Consider the following 24,838-nt stretch of genomic DNA (forward strand, 5'->3'; position numbering starts at 1 on the left):
GGCGCTGCGGGCCGTGAGGCGCTGCCTGGCCGCCTTCCCGCGGGAGGCCCGCGGTGAGCGCCGGCGGGGAGGCGGTTAGGACGGTTAGGGCGGGCGGCGGGAGGCCCAACCGCCCCGCGTGGGGAGGGTGGGGGAGGGGGGCGCTGGCCCCGCCGTGCGCGAGCGGCGGGCGCGCGGCGGTAGGAGCCCGGCCGGCTGCTGCCTCGGCGCCCGGAGGGGCGGCCCAACACACACACGCAGCAGCGGGTGGCGCCATCCAGCCTCATGCTCCTTTTCCAGCCACCCCAGTCGAACAGCCTTCACCTTGCTAAGGAGAAGAAACAGCAGAAAAGCAGCCTCTTAAAAAAAAGTGAAACTTGTGGAAATGGCCCTTTCTGCTTATTTACATATGTATAAAAAGGCAAAACAAAGCACTATTTCAGCTTAAAAAAATCCCTCTTACGGTATGTTCATTGCGACCTTAGTGTAAACTTTTGAAAGCCTTTTATTTAGAGGTGATTCCCCTGTTGCGTGTCTGTTCGTGCAACGTAAATTTTAAATGCAYGTCTTCTAAAGATGCTTGACAGCACTATAAAAAAATACCATCTCTGTAGGCGGTGGCAATTAAGGCATGCTTTTGTAAAAAAGCTGCGCTTCAAACCTGGACCCTGCCTTGCCTCTCGCTTCCAGGGTGACGCTGGTGTCCGATAAGCAGTGCGCAAAGTCCCGGACGCTGTCCTTTTTTCCTTTAACGCTTCGGAAATCTCCCGCCGGGATGAAGCGGAGGCACGTGTGGGGCTGAACTGTGGCGGGCAGCGAGGGGGGAAGCTGGGCAACTGCCTATGCCTTGCCTCCAGTGTGCCAACGTGGCACTGAAACCCTCCGTAGTGTTAGCAACAGGTGGCTGCTGGAATCTGTGGGTGCTGCCTGCCTTTGATGAAGGTCTCTCGTTTTAAAACGAACTAGTGCTCTAGTGAAGAGTGTTTGCTCAGGACGCTGGGTAAAACTGTTTCTAATTTGTCTGGACAGAGCTGGGGTTGATGGAATCAGTACCGTATCTGGACAGACCTCCATCCCCTCTGGAGTTTTATCGGGAATGGGTGAGTCCCAATAAACCTTGTATAATTCAGAATGCCATCAGTCACTGGCCAGCTCTGCAGAAGTGGACCTTAACGTACCTCAGGTATGATCAGCTTTTGAACCAGACTGTTGTTCAATTTAAGTTAACCTYGGTAAAAGACCCCTTCTTAATAATGTTTGTTTTTATTTGTAAGGTTAGCCCAGATTCCTTTATGAGCGTGKATGAAATTGTTCAGTCTTCTGCTTGCCACAGCATCTAAAACTCAAATATAAAGGTCTTTCTTCAAACATACTATCCTGAAGAATTCAGATTTAGTAAAAAAGTGTGGGTATTTTGACTGTGCGCAGCCAGCAGACTCACATTATCAGAGCAGTGTGGCCTGTGCTCCACCCTGCGTCCTCCTGCAGTGGGGCTGTAGGATTGTCTGCATAAACAGGTAGATCTGTGACCGAGAACATCCTGCTTTTTAAAAACCTACTGTGAGCAGCTTAACAATGACTGAATTAGAAAAAAAACCTTTTTTGAGAAGGGATTTACAGTTAGGCCTAAAATATGTACTTTCAAAACTTATCTTCTCACAGAACTAAGGTTTATTAGCACCCAGTGTGTGTTTCTGTCTCTGTCCACCTTTTCTCCCTCCCTGATAATTTTTGAACTTGTGGCCAACAAGATATGGCTGAGTTGAGTAGTCCTGAGAATATGCAGCTCTAGCATAATTCAAGAAAAGAAGTGCCTGAAGTGAACCCTCTCTGCTTCCGTTGAGAAAAAGAGGGTTGCTTTGTGAACTCGACTCTGTTAAGACACAAAAGACTCCAGAGATACTACCAGGGCTTTGACCACAGGGAGCAATCAGAGCAGAACATCAGGATTCTTATTAGACACTAGAAAATCTAGTCAAGAAATGCCTACTGTGGAAGACCAGATTTCCTATTTCTGCTGCTCTTGAAACAAATTGTTTTTAAAGTAACCAGCATCCAATATATGGGCCAGTTGGAGGTCTGACTGTGAACTTCTGAWTTATGTTGCAGGGAGGTAGTGGGTCCCAAGGAAGTGAGTGTAGCAGTAACACCAAATGGTTATGCAGATGCAGTGTTTCAGGACCGTTTTGTCATGCCAGAAGAGCGTCAGATGCCATTCATGGACTTTTTGGACATTGTGGAGAAGAAAGTGACTTCTCCCAACGTATTCTATGTGCAGAAGCAGTGTTCAAACCTCACCGAGGAGTTCCCTGAACTTGTATGTGATGTGCAGCCTGACATACCATGGATGAGTGAGGCACTTGGTAAACTTTCCCTCTTTCCTATATTCAGTAAATATTTTGTATGGAACTTTAAAACTATCATGTCATGTACATGATGAGCGTTTGCTCCATTTCTGATTGCCACAGCTCAGTTTGGTTTTATCCCCTCAGACAGTAGAAGTGGTAAAATAGTTAAAAATAAAGTAATTTTATTTTTGGGTTTGGATTGCTCCAAGGTCAGTATCTCACTTGTGTATTGGAATTACTATATCTGAAATAATGTGGTGATAGTGCTGTATAGCACGCCTTTCTATACAGTGGCTTGCTTTTTTTCTGATTTAGAGTCCTGTTTGGATGCATATTCATGCTATTGTTGCTAACACTAGCATAATCAAAGGGTGAAACAAAACCCTGTAACACATTCCTCCCATTACAAAATTATAGATACTTGTTCCTACTGGATAAATGCTGCTCCATGTCTATTGATTTTTATTTTACAAGACATATTTCCGTAGAATGTCTGTTTACGATGATCTTACATTCTTTCTCCAACTATATTTAAATGTGTTTCTCTCTGAGCCAAGTCTTAGGGATTCAGAATGTGGGAAATAAGGATTGTAATCATGGTTTGGGGGCTGAATACTACTGTTGCATCACTGAGTCTGATGTGTCACTAGTATAGCTTGCAGTGTAGAAGGAGCTTGCAGTTCCTCACATGTTGCTATTAGCAATGGAGCCTGTCATATTTATGAAAGAACTTAAAAGACAGAGATAAAGCAAGTTGGCAGAAGAGTGTTTGAAACACTTTTAAACATGGCACTTCAAATTCTCTCTTTGTTGAGAACAACACTCTCTTTCCTAACCATGCAGGGAAGAAGCCTGATGCTGTGAATTTCTGGCTTGGTGAATCAGCTGCTGTGACATCTTGTATGTACTATGTGGCTCTGTATGTCTCTTTTGTGCTTTTCAACACAAGTTTAATAAGGCTTTTTTCAAGTTAGTGGCTTAGTAGAACTGTGTTTTTGCTGGCAGGGCAGTGCTACTTTAACATATTTCTTTCCGTGCTTCTTTCTCTTGCATTTCTACAGCCTCTCACTCTTGTGTCTCTGGGTATATCTGCTGCATATTGTGTCAAACAAGGCACTGATGATTTCTATCCTGTCAGTCTAAGAGACTGGCTTAGAAACAGATCAAGCCAAACTATTAATCTGTGCTAGAGGATTGTTGTTCCCCATATAGCCTTCTTATACAAAGCATTAGACAATGCTAAAAAAATTGAGGGAGTGTCTGCTTTGCATAGGTATTCTGCACTTCAGAGCACTTTTGTAAGAATATCTGATATCCAGAAATACCGTGTGCTCTCTTGTGGCTGATCAGTTGACTTTATGCCTGTTGGCTGAAAGCCTCTATCCTAGATGTAATTGCATTTTTGTAAGGTATCTTTGTATGCTGCCTTGATTTGGAGTTTGCTACATTTAATACATTCACTACAACATTACATTGTTTTCCCCTCCCACCAACTACAAGAGCAGGAAGCAGCCTAGTAATGAGAAGATGAAATGATGCTTTCAATTTACTGTATTTTAAGATATAAAGAAGGAAAAAATGCTAATTTTCTCCCTCTCTCCACGCTCTTTTTTTTCCTCAATCTTAGTACATAAAGATCATTATGAGAATTTGTACTGTGTCATATCTGGAGAGAAACATTTTTTGCTGCATCCACCGAGTGATCGTCCCTTCATCCCATATGGTACGTAATTTACTATGTATATTTATCTGGAGGTTGGAAAGAGGAGATAAAGAAAGACAAAAATGGAGACAGGGATAATGTTCTGATATTTATGCAGTGTTATACTTTCCAATATGAACAGAAATCTCTTCTAGTTCATACTGCATGTAGATTGTAATAAATTCCATTGAGGTCAAGTTTCCCTGTTGTGTTAAAAAAAAATAGATACATTGACACTGATGGAGGCATAATGGACCTCAGTTTGAGACTTAAACACTTTAAGTATGTGACTCATAGCAATCTCTTCAGTTTTAGAATATTTTAATTATTTAATTATATTGTCAGCATTGTAGCATGTCATCTTTGATGTTTAACAGGTTTGGATTCTGCCTGCTAATTTTTTTCTCTAGAAAAAAAGCAGGGAAGTTGGAATACAAGCAAAACATTAATGAAATGTGTAGTGGTTATCACATCTGCTTCACATGCTGAAGGTCCTGGGTTAAAGCCCCAGTGGAACCAGCACCAGGAAATCTTTGGGAGGTTGRACTAGATGATCTCCAGAGGTCCCTTCCAACCTTACTGATTCTGTGATTCTGTGAAATATTAAAGTTACTAATAGAACCACTGAAAACTAGAGAAGTGAAAAAAGAGATTAATATGACAGCGTTACTTTATATTGCCCATTTTCTGTTTCTGTATGTTGCTTTCTTGTGTGCACCGTAATAGTCCGTTTTATTGCAAGTGTCTGCTAGAAGATGGACAGCTTAACTTTACTCCTAATGAAAAAAAGATGTTTTTCTCCCATTTCTTGGCTGTTAAGCATTCAGATTTACTGATTGAAGAATGTTGTATGAGGCTAATATAATTTTTCCTAGGCATAGAATCAGAATCATAGAATCATAGAATCAGTAAGGTTGGAAGGGACCTCTGGAGATCATCTAGTCCAACCTCCCTGCTCAGCAGGGTCACCTAGAGCATGTTAGACAGGGTTGCGTCCAGGCGGGCCTTGAAGATCTCCGGAGAAGGAGACTCCACAACCTCTCTGGGCAACCTGGTCCAGTGCTCGGTCACTCTTTCAGTGAAGAAATTCCCCCTCATGTTCAGGCGGAACTTCCTGTGCATAACAGTCTCTTCAATTTTAGAATAAATTATTTTATTCTAAATTATTTATGTATTTATAAATAATTATATTATTTTWTTATATTATATTATTATAATTATAATATATATAATTATATTATATTATTATTTAATATATTTATTATAAATTATTTTAAGTACCTTGTTGGCCTGGTAGTATACTARACTGACCAAAACAGAAAGGGCAGAGTACAGAACTCTAGGTAAGAGAGGGATGTATTTATGACTTCCAGAAGGGAAATGGGACAATTACTGGAACAAAATAGGAGAAGAAAATGGTTTTTGAGGAAGAGGAGAGAATAATTCCTATGGAGAAAGAACAGCAAAAATCTAGTCAAGAAGGCATTGCTCAATATTTCGACAGACTTTTTTTTTTCTTTTTTTTAAAAAAGTAGGAAATAGGATAAAGATTGAGATGAACAAAGGGAAGGAGAATGAAAACAGCAAGTTGAAAATGATTTTACCTTAATTTTTATGTCACTTGRTAAGAATGTGACATGCCCTGCCATTAGGTTCTGTGTGTGTTTCTTCGGGTTGTGCCGTTTAACTCTCTCTGTGATTCCAGAACTCTATCAGCCAGCAACCTACCATGTGTCAGAAAGTGGCTCATTTGAAATTGTTGATGAGAAGACTACAGATAAGGTAAAAATGATATGAATAATGCTGTCAATTTACGTAATAAAACTAATTGAGTGCTGCTGAGCACTCAAACTGAGCCTATTGACAGATACCTAGAAATCCTTCATTACTGAAAAGAGAATGACCAGATATTTCACTTGTATTTTGTTATTTGTAAAGGATACCTTCTTCTGCCCCTGCCCCAGTCAGGGCTGAATTTTGCTCTACAGAAGTATCGTCCAGTGCAGTAAAACATGTTTGATGAACAAATTGTGTTTCCTTTGTAGAAGCATTACTTATGTGGTTAGAATGCATAGAACTTGAGGCACTCGACAAAAGGTCAAGTACYCTTTTGAATAGAATCGCTCTCCTTTTGCCTCTGCAATGGGGACTTATGCTACACCTGAACTTTAGCTAAGGCTCATTCTCCTTTTCCACAGTGATGCTCAGAGGATGCTACAGGAGCATTTTTGTAACACGGTGAGGTGGAGTGCTGGCATTTATGAACTCTGTAGGGCATAGAAGAAATTAATGCAGGCAAGGAGGGTGTTGTAGCAGAAAGGATAATTTGTCTGCAGGAAATGAAAGCAGACTAGAGACATTTAGAAGAAGAAAGGAGTCTCTAAAAAGCACAGTGCGGATAAAGTTCTCAAGTACTGACTGAAGGAGGAAAAAGTAAATTAACAGCCTGGAGACATATTGAAAGCATGCTATGAAGTTGAAATCTAATGGCTGACATTTAGCACAATTTCTCCAGTTAGAAATGTTTTAGTAAAGGGGGCAAATTTTGATGTCCTTGACCCATTCTCCATTGAATTTGGAAGGCTTTGTAGTTGTAATGTTTTGCAAGGCTAGAATGCATGTTTCRTAAGTTTGGTTATCAGTTGTCTTTCTGGAAACTTGCTGAAGATTTTTACCATGGTCATTAACACATACATACTCTTTTCCTTTCAGGTACCTTGGATCCCCCTGGACCCTTTGAACCCAAATCTGGAACAGTATCCAGAATATGCTCAGGCAAAACCTTTGCAGTGTACTGTGAAAGCTGGTGAGATGTTATACCTCCCTTCTCTCTGGTTTCACCACGTTCAGCAATCACATGGCTGTATAGCAGGTAAAATACATAGTATTTCCAACTATCTTTTTGAACTATGCTGGGTGTGCAGCTAGGTACCCCACTGCAAAACATAACTAGAACCAAAGGTCCTTTAAATCGTCTACCTCCCTCAGTATTTCTGGTTATTTTTCTTGGTGCTGCTACATCAGACCTCAGAGACTATTAAGAAAAAATATGATTGTTTCCAGTTACAAGCCTTTGTCAACTTTCTTTTCCTCTATTTTGTTGAAATGCTAGAATTGCCATGTGTATTTGGCCATTTGTCTATTAACTGCACTGTGGTCTGTATACGCTTAACAGTCAGCATTCTTTGGATCTGGTCTAGTGGATATCTGAAGTATATCCACCTCCAAGGCTGCTGGTACAATATTATACTGCTTGGCTTATTTTTTTCTAGTCAGATATTACACCAAAATTAAAATGAGAAGCAAATTTAAAGCTAGTTGATGACCACTGTGAAGTAGTGAATTCTCCATCCTTTATACCTGAGAGGAAGAGAGGGTCCTATGCAGATACTAAACATCATTAAACATCAAAGTGTATTTGATACTCCTGGCCTAAATAGAAGCAGACATTTCCTATTCCTAAACATTTTTCCAGCTTCTGCTCCAGGGAACCCCAGAACAGAATTGGGGGAGGGAAGGGTTGGTTTGGGTTAAAACTGAGTTGTATTGGCAGTACTATTAAAGAACTTTAATGTTTGCTTACATTATGTTTGGTTGTAGTCAAAGCTTTGCTTGTTTCAAAGTTCACTCAGCAATAAGGAAAAGCCTGTACTGGCTGAGCTGAACTGTCTAAAGGAGTCTATGAACATGTTCATAAATTGTTACATTCTGTCTTTAGGAATGTTTTTCCTTTTTCTTGTCTCCTCAGTGAATTATTGGTATGACATGGAATATGACCTAAAGTACAGTTATTATCAACTACTAGATTGTCTCACAAATGCCGTGAAAGTGTTATAGCAGAGGTGGGAGACTCAAGCTTGTGATTTTCCTCTCTGATGTGGTACGATCATCAGCGTCTGTGACTGGAGCACAAATGTGATTCAAGCTAGCAGAACTGAACATTAAGTTATCCTCAACAAAGCCTGTCAAACAGATCACAGCTATTTTGCTTGCTTTTAGAGTCCAGGTCAATTGGCCATTTTTTTCTGGATTGAAGGTAGAAGGTTCGATAATAGCATTTTTAGGTCTTCACGTTTTGCCTTGATGATGGTAAGCAAAGTAAAATATGAAGAGAAGCAATCTAGGTTTTGGAAATCCCAAACCATACACCATGACTGTTCCTTCAGATCTACAGATAGTTTTAGTAACAAATGGACAAGGAAGACTTGGCTGGGTCACACGCTGTGCATCAGGCTACATAAGTCCAACATGTACGTTTAGTTTAAGGCAAACGTCCTTTGCAGTTGTAATTCAGTAAGTTCAGTGGCTGTCTGTGGTGTTTTGATGATGAGCTTCTGCAATAAAATTCAGTGGAAAAGCTTATTTCTGCACTAATTCCTGACTCAAAACAGTATGGTGAGTGATGGAGGTGATAGGGACATGTTRGGTCAATCCTGGCAGTTTTTCTTGTTAAGATATGTATTTTTATATTTTTATTACCTGTTTTTATTTATTTTTTTTTAATCATGTAGCTGCATTCTCTTACATTCTCAGGGGTGATTTTAGAGTTGTGTTGCCAGGAAACAATGTGCGGATTGTGCGTAGTCAATTTGCACATCACCCATGGTCTTGTGGCAGAACTTGTGATTCTGGAGTTTGTAGGCTGAGTAATGATGACAACAGTCCTTTGACATAAACTGCTGCCAAACACATGGTCAGGAAAGTCATGTGAACCAGAAGCCTGTTTCTGCAGTCTTAATTCACACTTGCGTGTTTTCACTGAGCAGGAGGAGAATACTTACACAACTGAGACTTGCAGGGACTGGAACACTATTAAATGCACAGACACTGTGAAAAGGTAGTACTGTTGTTTATGATAACTAAAAGTTGGTATTGATCATCAAAGCTTCAAAGGACCTCAGAAACAATAGAGATATAATGGGAAAAATATTTTACATGTATTAATCAGGAAAATACAGATAGCCTTTAGAACGGACTGATTATTCTGAAGAGAAAAACAATCATTGTTTTGGGTGCGGGGTTGCTTTTAAAAGAAACACACTTAAGCCTAAACAACATTTTACTTTGTAGTTCTTGTCCAAAAATTGCTGAAAACCCAAGAGAGATTGAAGATACAGGGTTTGTGTCATGACTAGATTAAAAATGTTGTATTACTTAAGATTTTCAAGTTTATTCACTGTGCCTTGATGAAGGAGCCCAAGCCATGACATTATAAATCAATGCTACAATCAAATCTAAACTTTCCCACAGCCTGGGGAAAAAACTAATTGTTTCTTTCTGTTATTTGAAGTTTTGGGGTTTTAGTTTAATCTCTGTGTAATCAGAAATAACACTGCTTGTCATGTATTTGCAAGTTGATTGTGTTTTTGTGCTGCCTCTTAGACTAAGTGTTTGGAGGTGCTCTTACTGTGAACTACGTCTCCCAGAAGCCTTTGCTTGTTGGCTGAAGGAAACGGTCACAGTGTTTCCTCTTGAACTTTGGGCAGAGATACTGAGCCTCAGAAGTGACAAGGTGCTGACATTCCCGTTTCACACAGCCAATGTCTCACGAAAAAAGCCAAGCTCCTTTCTCTCAAGGCAGAGCTCAGATGGCGGTGCAGGTCAAGGTTCTGCCATCTCCCCGGTGTCTGTTTGATGACCCCATCCAGATCTGTGTGACGGGTCTTCTGCCGCAGCAGGCGGTCACCCTCAGAGCCTGCCTGGCTGATGAGAGCGGGGTGCTCTTCCAAGCCCATGCTCGCTACAGGGCCGGGAGCAGTGGAGAGCTGGACCTGACTTGCTCCCCGGCTCTAGGGGGCAGCTATTCTGGAGTGGAGCCGATGGGGCTACTGTGGTCTCTGCAGTCTGAAACACCCTATAAACGGCTGGCAAAGAGGAATGTCCTGACCCCTTTCTGTGTGGACTTGGAAGTATATGACGGCCATGGGCACACGAGCCAGTTGCTAGGAAAATGCACCAATGAGCGAAGGTTTTTAGGAGAGGGGGTGAAGAGGATTTCAGTCAGAGAAGGTCGGCTTAGAGCAACTCTGTTCATCCCTCCCGGTGAGTTTGAATTCCTTGCTGGTTTTCCAGATGTGCATTACATCACTTTTTATGCATTGCTGCCTTTAGATACACTCAATAACCCAGAGCAAATCTTCACTTAATTGTTCCCTTGGGCTGCGCTTGATCCAACTATTTTGATCCTAACAGCAAAGCAGGATAGGTGCATGCTCTGGGGAGGTAAGGTGCTTAGTGCAAGGGCGGTACTGTGTAGTGAAGGCAGCAGCGGTGATACAAAGTGTCTCCTGTTCTCTTTAGCTGATGAGCAAGAGGAGACTGGACCTCTCAGGAAGTGAGGACTCTGAGGAAGAATGTGTCTGTTTCTTAACTCTTCTATTTAGCTCATAGCACAGAGGCTCCTGATCTTCAGCTGAACCGTAAGGGTGTAACTGTATTCCAGCACTGGAATGAGCAATGATGAGATGTAGTGGGAGCACAGGGTTTGGGGTGCAACAGGCCTACTCTGTTTTAGCTGCTACCACAGATTTTCCTGCAGACTCTGGACTTGTGTTTGTCTTTTATTTTGGCTTAGGAAAAGCCAAAGAAGAAGTTAGTATCTGATCAGCTGAGCAACTTAATTGCATGAAATACTGATGAAGATGTGGTTCAAATGAGAAAGGCAAAGACAGGAGATTTAAATAAAAGTCATGTTCCGAGACTCTGTGCAGAGACAAAGACAAGACTGGATTCTAAGTAAAACTGTTCTGAGTTTTTGGACTGTGGACTTCCTCGAGCAGTACATAAACGTGAATATTTTACTCTGTAGAGAATAAAAATTTCCTTGCAGCTGCTGTGACACCAAATCCTTTTTAGGCAAAGTTTCCAATATATTTTTAAATTTGACAAGGAAAATGGCTGGAGCAGCAATAGGCATTGAAGATCCTAGAACTACAGGAGGAGAACTGAGAAGCCCTGGAGTAGTTACCTAGATAAAACTGAAGTCTGCGTTGATGTAGGTCAGTGCTATTTGTGATATTTGTGAATGTGTTTTGTAACTTAGAGTATTCCCATCCTGGAGAAGCTTTTAGCAGAGTTACTAAAGGAGTGAAATTCATGCAGTAATACTGTTTGTTCGTTTGTCTCCAATAGCTTGAGACCATCTAGACCAATTTGGGCTGAATTTGATGGTGGAGTAAAGATCCCCCAAATACAAATTTCCAATAGCAAGTTGTTAGAGAAAAGAAATACACAAATTAGTACTCTTAGGGGGAGAGAAAGAGAGAGAGGTGCTGCAGGAGAACTCAGTTTCATCATTAGACACCAGAGAATCCATACTGGAGACAGCCTCTGGAAACTAGGTTTCATGCATTCTGCTGCTCACAGAAATGCTTGGATTTTTCTGGTGGTTGTCCATACAGGCAACTTGAACTATGACATATCCTTAGGGGGTAATCATGGCAATTAATGCCTCTGGGGGAAAGAATATAATTACAGTGATTGTGTCCCTGAGAATGAGAAACATGAAAACCTTCAGAGTGATTTCCCGTCAATTTCTACGATCCTGATGTGTGCTGACAGGTGTTACTGAAAGAACTTTAGAAACCATTCTCTATGAGTATATACCTTTCATTGCAGGATCTGGTCCATTCCCTGGACTTATTGATTTGTATGGATCTGGAGGAGGTCTTGTTGAATACAGAGCAAGTCTTCTGGCTAGCAGAGGCTTTGTGACACTGGCTCTGGCTTACATGGCCTTTGAAGATCTGCCTGCTATGCCAGAGATTCTTGAACTGGGTTATTTTGAGGAAGCTGTAAATTTTTTGCGGAAGCAACAGCAGGTAGGAGACAAACTATGATGCTCTTCCTATTAAAAACTATATTCCAGTTCCCAAATTTGAAATGTTATATGCCACTGAGTAAAACTAAGTTTGAGATGTGGAAGGAAACAGCGCTGTCTAGAAGACAGCCTATTATCTTATTTGTTTCTACTCTTGTATCTTAGATGATTTTAGAAGGAAAAAAATTCTGTTAATTTCTAATATTTCTGGGATGTTGTAGATTTTCAATTCTGACTAAGTTTCACAGAAAGTAATAAAAATGATTTAAGAGCAGGAACTTCTACAGTTGTAGTGTTGGAGAGTGTGTCATGTTTTAAGAAGCTGGGGCTGTATTTGAATAAGCATGTAGGTTGAGAAAGACGCTATATAGCAATTTATCACAGAATCACAGAATGGTTGAGGTTTTGAAAGGAACTGTGGAGATCGTCTAATCCAACCCCCCTCACACCCTCCCCCGGCTTAAGGTCACCTAGAGCATGTTGCACAGGATTGCATCCAGGTGGGTTTTGAATATCTCCAGAATATCATAATACTTAAAAAGAGGTCAAGAGAAATCAAATGTCATTTAAACTTTGAATGGAATGTTACTTATGTGTTCTTTAATTGATGAAGTTGGTTATTTTCATGATTATTTCCTATTACATGGAAACCAGGAAAGCCACTGTGAGACAAGAATTCAGCCCTATTATTTGCCTTGGTCCTCATAAAGCTCTGAAGCTTCCAGAGCATCTCACAAGACACAGATTGCAATATGAATTTGATATGAAGAGCTTTCACAATAAATAAATTGATTTAAACAATTTGGGATTACTCAGCCCCAAGCATAAGGAACTTGTGTTTGAAGATGAAATAGAAAATAACAGGTCAGATGTGGGAGAGTGTGAAAAAACAGTTGTGAGAAAGGAAATCAATCAAGTAAACCCATGAAGAAATGGTTTGCCGAAGAGAGCCAGAAGAAAGATGACTAAAGGTTTTGGAGTCCAGAGAAATAAAAGACACAGCACTGAGAGCAAGTGTCAGGACAAGACATGGAGGGAGCAGAGAGGCTTGGTCAGTAGAGGTCACCAGGAAGAAAAAGTGTTGCAGTCACAGGAGCAGAAATGTTCAGGAAATGTAGAATTTATAGCCACTCTTGAGGCATAGCAAAGGGATCAATGTGGGAGGGATGTCACTTGAAATGAGAGAGGGAAGGGTTAAAAAATAGGAGGTCTTAACTGAATGAAGAATGAGGAAGCTAAACAGATGTTTTGTCAGCCCAAGAAATGAGTTGTTGATAATAGTTGTTTCATAATTGTGTTTCAGGTGAAAGATACTGGGATTGGCGTTTTGGGCTTGTCTAAAGGAGCTGATCTAGCCCTTTCCATGGCCACGTTTCTACCTGGCATCAAGGCAGCTGTCAGCATTTCTGGAAGTGGTTTTAATTCTTTCATTCCTCTGCGGGGTGATGGCTTCACTGTTCGTCCCCACCCATATGATTTAGGAAGGATGAAGTGGAATGAGGAGTCTGGCATAGCAGATTTTACAGATGTTCTAGATGATCACAGGGACCCAGCGACTTGGGATTGTCGTATTCCCATGGAGAGGTCCTTGGCTAAGTTCCTCTTCCTGTCAGGGCTGGATGACAGAAACTGGAAAAGTGACCTCTATTGCCAGGATGCTGTACAGCGCCTTCAACAGTACGGACAGAAAGTGGAGTTTTACTCTTATTCTGGAGCAGGGCACCTCTTGGAGCCACCATACTTTCCTCTGTGCCAGGCTTCATTGCACAGAGTGCTTGGGRTATTTGTGCAATGGGGAGGGCAATGGAGAGAGCATGCCAGAGCCCAAGAGGATGCTTGGCACAGGATACAGGCCTTTTTCTGGCAACATCTGATGGACTCAGACCTTCCCAAGAGCAATCTGTAGTGGAAGAGCTGTCAAAGATGCTGACAAGATTAGTATCTCAGTTCTCACTATATTAGAGTCTGAGTTCTGGAAACACATTGAAAATTTTCTAGCTTACCTTCTTTTACACCCCATTGTAGCATAGTTGTTTATTTTCATTCCCCAGATATTTTCCCACTTTTTATTTGAATTTTAGGTGTCTTCTGCCCCTAACTGTGTTGTGGATTGGCACCATCTGATCTCTCTGAGTGCCATAGTTATCTGAAAAAAACTCAAATTCCTGTCATGCAAATTGAGTTGGTGCTGAGCCGTCTTTGCCCTCTGTGTCCAATCTTCTCCTTTAGTAGCAGGAAATATTCTTATAGGAAGAGTTTTACACTGGGTTGGCCAGAATTACACTTTTGGTTAAGTTAGATGTGAATAGTCAGTATGTTAGTACATTATCTCACCTTTTCTTACATCCCTGGCTTACAGCGATGCTGCAGTTCTGATCTCAACTGAGTAAAGAGGTACTCTTCTGACTTACTCTGAAGTGCAGTTATAACATGGGTTTTGTTGTATCTCAAAAATGAGAAGGTTACAGTGATTGTATTTACTGCTGTCTCCAGGTATGTTACATTCCAGGCTGAAGTTCCCACTGCACTACTCGATAAATACAATGTGTATTTGTGTATGCAAGGTTTAGTTGAAATTCTCTGAATTTGTCTCAGCTGTTTTTTGTGTCTGTAAATACAGAATCAACAGTCTTGGTGTCACTTTGCCTGGCTGAAGATTTAATGTACAGGAGTCCTTACCGCTTATCAGTAAGTGGAGTAGTGCAGTTTGCCACAGGGGTCTGCACAGTGCTCGAGATGAGGGTAATAGCGATGTGTTGAGTACTTGCTTTTGAATGCTGAAGCTCAGTTTATCCCTGTTTTGAGGAGGAAGAATAAAGCCGCTGCTGCTGCTGCTGCTGAGTTCCCAGGAGGGCTGTGGAATGGGCTGACTCTGCTGCCTTGCCACTGTGGTAGGCAGCTGTGAGGTCAGTGGTGGCAGCTAAAAATGCCAGTCTTTAGAGAGGGCAGATGCTGCCTCCTGGGATGTGTGTGTTATCCCACCCTTTACTAAATTCCAAGCCTGGAGAGGATGCCTGTGATCTGCCTCCTGCATTAGCGGGGCAGTGGCAAGCAGCAGCTTGCTGGTATTTTCTAGCTATGAGGTTGCAGGTACTGAGCAAATTTTTGCCTCCATGAGCGGTCGGAGCTCCCCTTCTGATCACAAAACTCAGCAAGAACTGGGAGTCTCTGCCTTTTGCTGAGGCAAAATACTACCTTTGAGAGAGCAGTGGTTTCTGGGTTTCCAGTTCCTCATGAGAAACAAGCCCTGTAGGAGCCTGAGTCCTGCTAAGGGCAGAATCATACATACCCTGAGTTTTCCTGCCGCTGGGAGCAATGGCTCCTCAAGATGCACATGTTGAGCCTCAGAGGGCTGTAGGCTCTCTCTTGCAATAAATCCGCCACAGTGTGACCCTTCAGAAACTTCAGATTTTCCTGAAGATGCTAAATGGGCACCACTCAGTTCCTAATGTGAGCAGGTAGAGTGGAGAGTATCTCTCCTGCTCAGCCATACTTGTTCACCGTCAGGATTTCTGCAGATGACTTTTTTTCTGTTTGGTCCTGTGTGTCTATGTCCTGCACAGACCCTGGTTATTCCTAATGTTTAGTGGGTGGGTAGGACGTGGCAGAAGGGCGATGTGTAGGAGCAAGACAAATCAAACACATCTAAGCAATTTAATTTGGATTAAGAAAATTTTTGCACATTTTTCTATTTTAATAAAGCGCTCAAAAACCCCAGGGTAGTGTACCCAGATTTTGTCAGACTCAGGGCACRCCAGTCTCTGAGGTTCTTTGTCGGATGTGTTGTTTTGTTCTTTTGTTTTTACTGAGCACAGTGAGGCTTATGTAGTACAGTGTGTTCTCCAGACCACGGGATAATTTTAATACCTTCTGAGATGAAGACAAACTTTCTCATCCTTTAGTGGGCAGCTGGCATACCTATTTTTTGAATTACAAAATCGTGAGCTGCTGAAAAAATACAACCTTTTCTTTATCTGTAGGAAACTCTGCCTTAAAGGAAAAGATATTTTCCATCAGTAAATCAACAACTACTCGGTGATGCTTTCATACACTCACTGTTACGTTGTTGCGTTCAGCAATCACATTCAAGGAAAACAGGGTTGAAACTAGATGATGAGGGGAGCTGGCTGGTAGCTCCATTGATGACAGTAGCACAAATGACCTCCTTGTTATGTTGTTCTGGAATTAAAGGTTTCCTAGTCAGTCAAAAACCCTTTATTTGTCGGTTGGATAGCAGCCAGCAAGAAAGATGGAAAAGGCAGATTTAGTTGAACAACTCTGTGCTATGTACAAACAAGGAAATATGTCAGCCAATCCAGTTGCAACCCCTGTTGCGAAGGGATTTTTTTTTCAATTGGTTGTCTTTTTTAAACTCAAGTTTGAAACTTAGCTTCAGGAAGAAGAAACTGGAGGGAGACTGTTATGTCATAATATGAAATGGCCTCATTTCAATAAAATTGTTTGTACTTGAGCATGTTTTTCAGTGTTTTGCTCCATTCCACAAATCTCCAAGAAATGGAGAAGCAATCTCCCAACATATAAGCTCCCATGAACAAATATATTATAAGGGAGTAATACACTCTGCAAAGCTCCTTTTGGTCAGGATGATTTCCCTAGCTTAAGTGGAGTCAAGGAGCAATAAACATTTTTTATCCTTAAAATTTTCCTTCTTTGTTCTGATTCAACGTGTGGTCTCTCTCTACATAGAAAGGAGAGTACCCAAAGATAAGAGAACTGGTCTAAGTTATATGAAGCATATATAACCTATTGTTTCATATTGGTGTTCTCTGAAGCAGCTCATAGACTATTTGCRAAGGTGGCACCTTTGGATACAGTTTGTGAAAGACCCTTTTCATTGTGGCTTTTCTATATCACAATGCAGATGAGTTTCTTTGCATGGCTCCAGTCCACTCTCCTACCTACTAAATAACCTGTCATGAAAAGTTCCAGGGACTCCTGGCTAGGATTAACAGTATGAAATCATTTGTGCATTGTATGGAATAATGACTTCTGTGCTTTTCAAGTCTCCTAGGAAAAGCTTGTGAGGTTGACTTTCAAGGTCATGAGTTACTTCCCCATACTTTACCATATGTGTAGTTAGACTGTGTGTAGCTGAGGAGGAAAGAAAACTCCAAAGTTCTTGTTCAGTGGCAACCTAAAGGTACCAGGTCCAATCACGTATTTGAACAGAAGCTGAAGCTGGTTCTGGAGCATTTTGAAATAGGCATAGTATAATACTCAGAGGAAACTGCAGAATGAAAATAGTTAAAATGCCTTTGTTAGCGAAAAGTGAACCACAGGTACAGGAGAGAGAAAACATCTTTTGCGATACGCCTCTTTGAGCACCATACCTCTGCGGAAGCGGTGGGTGTTTGAGACCTCAGTGGAATTTTCCTAGGGACTGTGCTGAACAAGGAGATTTCAGTGCAAATGTGTTCTGGGAACAGTAGCAGCTTCTTCCCAGAAGAAGCAGTTTCTCCAGATGTCTTTTACAAGCCACGTTTTTGCACTGCCACAAGGCAGAAGGAATGAAGTGAAAGATGAGAATACACATTGTGCTGTTGAGTTAGAAGTGATCTTTCTCCAGGTCACTTTTAAGGATAGGACCTAAGGATAGTAACAAAATAAAATTATTCAAAATCTGAGTATACTAATATCTTTCTGTGAAATTTATAATTCTACCATTTCAGGAAAAAGCACCAGTCTGCACTTTTTAGTTCTCTAAACATGTCATTTGTAATGGAATCTAAGCTAAATGCTATAATAAATGCACAAAGATCATTTTGTCATTTGTCATGTCCGGGACAAAATACTGGAATGCTAAAGCTTACTGTTTTTCATAGTTTTACCAAGTTGTTCATGCAAACTTTGTATCAAAGCTAAAAATGCCTGGGTCCTGACTTCTGATCTTAGCACTTAATGAAAACAATTAAATGCATTAAAATCTGTTAATTGAGGCTTGTATCTTTTCAGTGATGTATTCCATTGAACACCTGACATCTTGCAATTAGGTTGTAGAATTATGTCTGCATTAAAGTCACTTCTGTGAAAGATATGGTTTCATGTTGCACTTTCACTGACCTAAGAATATCTTGTTGCCAAAAGGGATGGTCATGCCTTTTTTCTGCTTGCAGATCTAACTGAAAGCTAATCCTGCAAATAAAACAAAAGAAGATTAAAGTGTTCATCTGGGTTAAGGAGAAAAATAGGAACAGTGCAGGAACACGCACTGAAGAAGAGAGAGACGCAGGGGTGAATGATACTGTACCTTTCACAGCAAGTGTGGCTGAAGTTATTGGGTTTTAGTTAAGTTTGTAATAACCATTTCAGCTGATTTTAAATAGGATCTGTTTCTATATAAAGTAAAGCGAGTGCTTGGCAGCTCGTTGTGTGCTGCCCCTGTTTACAATGGATCTGGTCTGGAAGAGTAACGTATTTGACACCGGAGAGAAGATTACAAAATGTGACTATCAGATAGGAGACAAGCTGGATAGACAATCTGAAGGAGATATGTTGTCGTGCCCAGGGTCAGAGCATGATTACTGTGTGCATATATCTGCCTTCAGTTAGAAGAGAAAGTTCCAATGCACTGCCATCATTTTAGTATGCTACGAATTCAGTAAGACAGTTTTGAATCAGTAAGCCTGTGCTATCTGCAGGAGTTTGTCCCTAGTCCGTCACAGTCTGACTCTCTCAAACACCAACCATTGAACACCAATTCATTTCAGTTAACCTCTGGGATTAGGAGAATCATCAGGGCATTCAGATGGCTTGTTCAGGCTAGACTAGTAGTTTTCTTGGGGTGTTTTTTGTTAGTTTAAGTTTGAATGCTGTTTTTCTTGATCTGTCACCACACTGAAGGCTTCCTGTAGTGTTATACCAAGGGAGCCTGGAAATGGCTCTTATTTCCATGTTGTCCATTTCAAGCTGAATTTGCTATTAAGAGAAGGACATGGGACGCTGCTTCTGGTTGTGCTTGGTTAAAGATAATATTTGGTGCAGAGATCAGTTTGTTTGACCATGTCAATATGTAAGAGAGCTGGTAGGTCACAGAACAGCAAAGCCTGGTACTGAGCCAGATGYTAGTTTAATAGACAAACCATTATGACTGAGCAGGGCCAAAACACTGGGAAAGCTGTTAGTTTGACAATGCCAGAGCACAGGTATCTGTAGAGTATTTTTGTTCACATTCAGCCTGCTCAACTCTCAGAATAGTCTCTGTTTCTAGTGATAGGACTTGTTAAATGAGAACAGCCATGAGACAGACATCTGTGATTTGGAGGTTACCAGCCTGTGTAACATCAGAGAAGTGCACAGGTGACAGTGCGATATGTACATAGTCATGTATACCAGTGATGCAGCTTGGCTTGGAATGAGATGAAAGGTCAGATCTTTGCATCTGGTAGCTCTGATCCTGTTTGCGAGTTCTTCTACGCACATTAGGTTGATGTGACATTGATGTTAAGTACACTGATTAAGCTGTGTGCATTTGTTCACAAATCCTGGTTGCTGAGACTAAAATTTAAAAGACAAACCGATGACCTAAAGATCACATCTTGATACTGGGCAGAATTTGAGGATGACCATATGAACTGTACTCAGTGCATTTGGCCTGCCAATCAGTCACCAGTTCCCTGCCAGGTAGCATCTACTGGGAATGTGACACAATATCTACTGTGATCATTTGAGCTACTGACAGAATATTGCTAACACTAGATTTAAATCGTCATATAGATAAAACAAATATATCTGTCCTTTGCTTTTCATAGTGTCAGCAATGTTTCCCGTTGCTCTTTCAAAGTGTCTTTGTTTTTGTAGTGATTATGGACCAATGAAGACTAGGAAAATCTGTCTGACAGGTGCTGCGCAAATGAGCCTACTCCACAATCACTTACCATCTAAATACATGAGGTACTGCTTAGAAGATGCTATAGAAAAGGATTGGACAAATTAATGTAAGAGGAATACAACAAGTTTACTAAATGCGAAGACACTACCTCTGAAAGACTCAGAACCACAAACTATTGGAGTCTGGAAGACTATTCTAGAGAATAATCACAAAAGACTTTTCCTGTTCTTACACTCTTCTGTAGACATCTTTGCCCATTGGCAGAGCCAGGATGCTTGGCTAGATGGACTGCTGGGCTGCCACAGAGAAATTAATTTACCATGAATTTTGTTACTCTTATATTAGAGTCATATTTCAGAGTTTCAGGAGTTGTGTGTCAAGTCCTGGTTCAATAGACAGGCTATGCTCCAGCAGCCTCCCCCAGTTCATACTCTGGCACATAAACCCCACTCCTGCATACAGCCATCAGTGTTTCTAAATTCTGCACTATACTGCGAAGTAACACTTGAAAAGTTACATCAGTAGCTGAGAGGGTTTGCTCATGTGCTGAGATGTAGCGAAAAAAAGACAGCGAATTTGAGCAAARGAGAGGAAGAGATTTTCCTCAGGATGCCCCGTAATTTGCTCCTTGTGTGGATTAGGAGTTGACTGTGGAGCTTCTGTGGTCTATAGCCTAGGGGCCCATCTGCTGGCTGTGTGTGGGCAGACTTCCAGAAGTGAACAGAACGACGCCTGTCTCCTGACTACCTGAGGAACTGGTAAAGAGATGGAGCCTTGGGCAGACATTTCATGTAACAAGCATGTGTTAACTCTGGCAGCAAGGGCACAAGCTTGGGCACTTTTCCCATACATATAACATGTAATGAGTGAAAGTTAAGCTCTCTTTTGACTGTAATTTCAAAAAGCTCAGCAAACTGGGGCTATATAAAGAAGAAATTCTTATCTGTTTCTAACATGGAAACAGTCATTGTATGTCATGAATTTAGTTATACCTCTTTCTTCTTTCCAAGTGTGCATATGAATAATTCCAGGCAAATAATTCCATAGAACATTTGGGCATCTTACATCTTCAGAGGGTTTTTAATGTGATAGAAAAGTTTGTTGATTAATTAAAATTTCCTGTAGTTCCAGTAGAGAAGCCAGTTCTTATCTGTACATGCTTCTGTTTGCAGACACTGGTCATTATTGATGAGAGATCTGTGTGTCTAGAAATACCATCTATGTCGTAAAAGCAACACGTAATTCTTCTCTGTGCAYCGCAATCCTGATATTAAAATGCTTTTTACCAGACCTTGATCAGAGGATAACTAAAATACCTGGCATGACAAAGTAGTAAAAATATGAAAGACTAACAGTCAGATCCTGTGTTTTGTCACTAAAACTTTATCAATCAGCTTATTTCTCAACTGAAGATTTACAAATTCAGGACAAACCACTGGCAAGTGGCAGTGAGTGAACCTATACGTGCCACCTACAATGGTCCTTCCATCTTAATCTGTCAAGTAGTATTGCATGTCCAGTGGTGCAGAGCAGAACCCAACCCTTGCTTTGAGGTGATAAGAGATTTCTAACAGCTGCATGAGACCCTGCCACAGTGTAGTTTCAGTGGGCTTGGATAGCAGGCTGATACTAGAATAGARCTAAAGGTAATGCTTGAAAAAGTGGATGTGAGGCTGATTTCTGGTGGATGCTCCTTTTGGTGTACTGACTTTTTGCTACCCTTCTCGTCAGACAAGTTATCACAGTCCAAGTCTCCCTATCAACGACTTCCATTGCTTTATAAAAGTATGGAAGGAGAAAGGGCAAGAGGATGTCCTACATAAAATCACTGCATTTGACTCCTCAGTAGTATTTCTCATAGAAAAGGAAGAGTAGTTATTTGGATTTCATTAGGGACAGGATTTTGCCTCATGACCCTTTGAATTAAAACTCATTGTGAAAGTCATATTGTTAAAATGTTGGCTGTAACAATATCTGATTATGATTGCCATGGTAATATTCCTATCAAGGATCCTACAGGAGCTCTTCTCAGTCTCAGTTACTTCAGAGATGTGCTCATGGTTCTTGTTAATCAGTCAAAGATCAATGTCTTTAGCTTGTAGTCATWGATTTACTGCTTATTACACTCTTACCAGTGATTTCCAATGCTGCTTATCGCCAACATTTTATCATCATCCTTCAGCTCTGTGAAAGAGAGTACTGTGCAGATCAACATATGATGGCTTTTTAGAAGTGATCCATTAAAATGCCCTGTTCCTGCTACCATCTCACAACTTTTTTTTTTTTTTTTTTTTTTTTTTTTTTTTTTTTTTTTTTTTTTTTTTTTTTACTGGTTATTACTTTATGAAGGGGAAATATGTAGATGTATTTCATTCGAGTGCACTATATGCAGTGCAATTTCATTAAGTGCAGTACCTGAAACCAAAGCCACAGCTCAGCTAAAGCCCAAGCAAAAATCAAGTACAGTAGAGCTATAAATTGCACAGTTCTGAAAAAAGAAAAAGCAAATTCAAGCAATATCAAATTTTAAATTAAATTTCTACCTTTGGATAAAAGGAGTCACGGGAGTGTGTGTGTGAGGGTATGTGTGACGGTGTATGAATGCATATTGGAAAGTGAAGAAGGAATGGAGAGTGAGAAGAAAAGGAAAAATAGAAGATTTTAAAAAATGATTTGTAATTACTTACATGTTTTTAGTAGAATGTAGGGGCCCCATCCTCCTTTTACCAGAAAATATATATATGCAGATGGAAAAAAAGATGGCTYGGGTCCCAACCAGATGGTCAGTTTCAATGCGTAGTGACGGAGTAGAGGRTGCAGTAACCAGTAACCAGTATGTGATCTATGATTAGTAGAAAAAGCGTGGTTACAGTATGCCAATTGCTCACTACAAGCTGAATTCATTTTTCTCTAGAAGACAGTGACAATATCTCTGACTACTACAGGACACAATACCTACTTAGAAACAAGTCACTGAAATATGCATTTTATAGTTTTATATGCATGCAACTAACTGGTTTTGCAGTCAGTTATTATTAGGACAGTTACTGTCCTGGRAAGTTGACAACTGTTGCTTTTCTGAAGAGGTAATAACTTTTTTCCATCATTAAGCTCTAGTGAAGGGTTGTAGAAACCTCTTGACCTGTTGCTTTGAGGCTAATGTAGAAACCAAGTGAACAAGTTTTACTTATTTGACTTCTTTATGATTCCACTCAATTTTTCCAGTCCATAGTCAGACATGAAAATAACACATCTAACATGGTYCTTTTTTCCTCTAGCTGCTGGAGAGTGGTCAGAAAAAGAAGTATATAAAAAAATCATTTTTTTCCCACTGCAGGAAAGATTAGTACTTAATTGCCTAACTCTTTGTCTTTTTTGGTTCTCTTATAAGASGTAGAAGTCTCCTTGAAATAGCCATTGACCCTAAACCCTAAAAGTTGGGGTTCCCCATAGACATGGAAGAGGCAAAGACTCATATCTCTGTTCTGCCTGTTTGGTTCTCCCATTTCCCAAACTAATGTTTTGATCAACAGATTGTTGACTGATGTGGCATATGTGGTTATGGGGAGCTTCAGTAAAAAGTCTTGATTTTTATTCCACATTAGAACAACAAATTTTGAGATCTTTCTATTTATCTGTGAGATGACAGCTTTTTATTCATTAGCCATTTTTGACACCTCACATAATACAAAGCTAGTCTTTCGCTTATTTAGCTACCTTAGGATCTTTCTGTGCCTTTTCTATGTTTTCCCCTAATGGATCTGCAACATTATACCCAGAAGAGGGTGAAAGAAGACCAAAGAAAAGCATAACTTTCTTTTTTTCAATTGTCTCTGACAACTGCCTGCCTTCTACAGAGCCTGAAGAACCACTGTCCACCAGCAAAAGCACTGCTCAGGAAAAGCCATCCCCATTCACCTTCTGACATGGCCTTTTCAGGCCTGAGAGACTGCTGTGATCTTGGAAGGTGCAAGTGCCTGACAGCTCCAAAGCATCGGTGTCACAAAGGCTGCTCAGATGGTGTGAGGAAGTTTGCAGCCAGCTAGGAAAAGTTATTTCAAAAAAGAAGAGTATAAGATAGCTTTTCTCTCTCAGTCCAACACACCCATCAAACTGCTGCTGTTGTGTRTAGTGTCTGTGCTATTACAGTTGTTTCTGTGAGATGTATTTAAGCYAGTGTCCTCAGAAAGGATCTCCTGTACAATTAACTCCATATGTATGGGTGAAGATCCTCAACTTGAGCAYCCTTATTCCTGATTTTATCCCTTGGGGTTACTTCTATCCCTGCAAACGTTACCAATGGGCAAACATTCTCTGCTGTTTTTGTGAGAGTTTGGTGATACTCAGACCAGAGCTGTCTTCTCTCTYTTCTTTATTTTATGTCTGTTCTGTTTGCTTTGTGAGKTTTTTTTTTTCCTCATTATTTGTGTCTTCCCAGCTAGTCATGCAACAGGTACCATGCACGAATCAGTAATGAGCTGGCACAGACAATAGCAGTCTACTTTCCAATTTACAAATTCAAGCAGAGTACCTTTAATTGTTAAGAACATCGAGGAATCACTTGCTCCCTGTCCTTTGCATGTGCAAGTTACTCTTYCTCTGGGTTGTGAGGAGAGTGACGTTTTTTTAGAATGGTTATTTATTATCCTTAYTCGTTCCTTTCAGTTATCCACTTAAAGCTATTTGACTTTCCAGTGCTTCCACCATCCTTGTCTTCTCCAAGCAAAAAAGCATAATTTTGCATTATCAGTGAACATCTGTCCAGACCTCAAAGGAATGCAATTTCCTGGGCTCAGGAAAGAATCCAGAGTGTAGTCTCATAAATCTTATGTATGCTCTGTGGCTATTCCAACTCTTAGCCAAGTTTGGCAAAAGAGTCATTTCATCTAGCACTCACGTAGTAAAATACATTTCTTTTATGACCTCCTAGCCAGCTGCTCAGGCTAAATCATTGTACCTATAGCCATGGCTTGACTAATGCCTGTGTGTGTCTCAACTACTTTCTTGTTATTCAGTTTGCAGAATCCTACAAAATTCTCCTGATGAGATGGTGTTCCTGGAAGACAGACCCTTCTGCTACACATGACAAGTAGGGAATGGTCTCTTCATGGGTCAAAGCAAGCRTGGACCACAGAATTAAG

At 40.7% G+C, this 24,838-nt stretch overlaps 2 protein-coding genes across 2 annotated transcripts; both read left to right on the top strand.

Moving 5' to 3' along the window:
* Positions 1–6: 6 nt before the first annotated feature.
* On the top strand, positions 7–8,391 carry JMJD7 (jumonji domain containing 7). The gene is made up of 8 exons (XM_085306894.1): positions 7–53; positions 1,009–1,162; positions 2,089–2,342; positions 3,171–3,227; positions 3,955–4,050; positions 5,735–5,811; positions 6,742–6,901; positions 7,778–8,391. The coding sequence occupies exons 2-8, from the start codon at positions 1,020–1,022 to the stop codon at positions 7,864–7,866; spliced, it is 876 nt and encodes a 291-aa protein (XP_085163020.1). The 5' UTR covers positions 7–53; positions 1,009–1,019; the 3' UTR covers positions 7,867–8,391.
* Positions 8,392–9,455: 1,064 nt separating this feature from the next.
* Positions 9,456–17,800, top strand: LOC146601462 (acyl-coenzyme A thioesterase 1-like). Its single transcript, XM_085306881.1, has 3 exons — positions 9,456–10,071; positions 11,647–11,849; positions 13,152–17,800. The coding sequence occupies exons 1-3, from the start codon at positions 9,570–9,572 to the stop codon at positions 13,752–13,754; spliced, it is 1,308 nt and encodes a 435-aa protein (XP_085163007.1). The 5' UTR covers positions 9,456–9,569; the 3' UTR covers positions 13,755–17,800.
* Positions 17,801–24,838: the final 7,038 nt, after the last annotated feature.

The sequence above is a fragment of the Rhea americana genome, unplaced genomic scaffold (genome assembly GCF_003343005.1).
Source record: "Rhea americana isolate MKP2758 unplaced genomic scaffold, rheAme1 scaffold_102, whole genome shotgun sequence".
Lineage (NCBI taxonomy): Eukaryota > Metazoa > Chordata > Aves > Rheiformes > Rheidae > Rhea > Rhea americana.

Excerpts from the sequence above, each read along its gene's own strand:
- JMJD7 (XM_085306894.1), top strand. The coding sequence starts at position 1,020 with ATGGAATCAGTACCGTATCTGGACAGACCTCCATCCCCTCTGGAGTTT. Across the intron at positions 3,228-3,954 it reads ATCAGCTGCTGTGACATCTT|TACATAAAGATCATTATGAG; the intron begins GTATGTACTATG and ends CCTCAATCTTAG. Across the intron at positions 6,902-7,777 it reads ATCACATGGCTGTATAGCAG|TGAATTATTGGTATGACATG; the intron begins GTAAAATACATA and ends TTGTCTCCTCAG.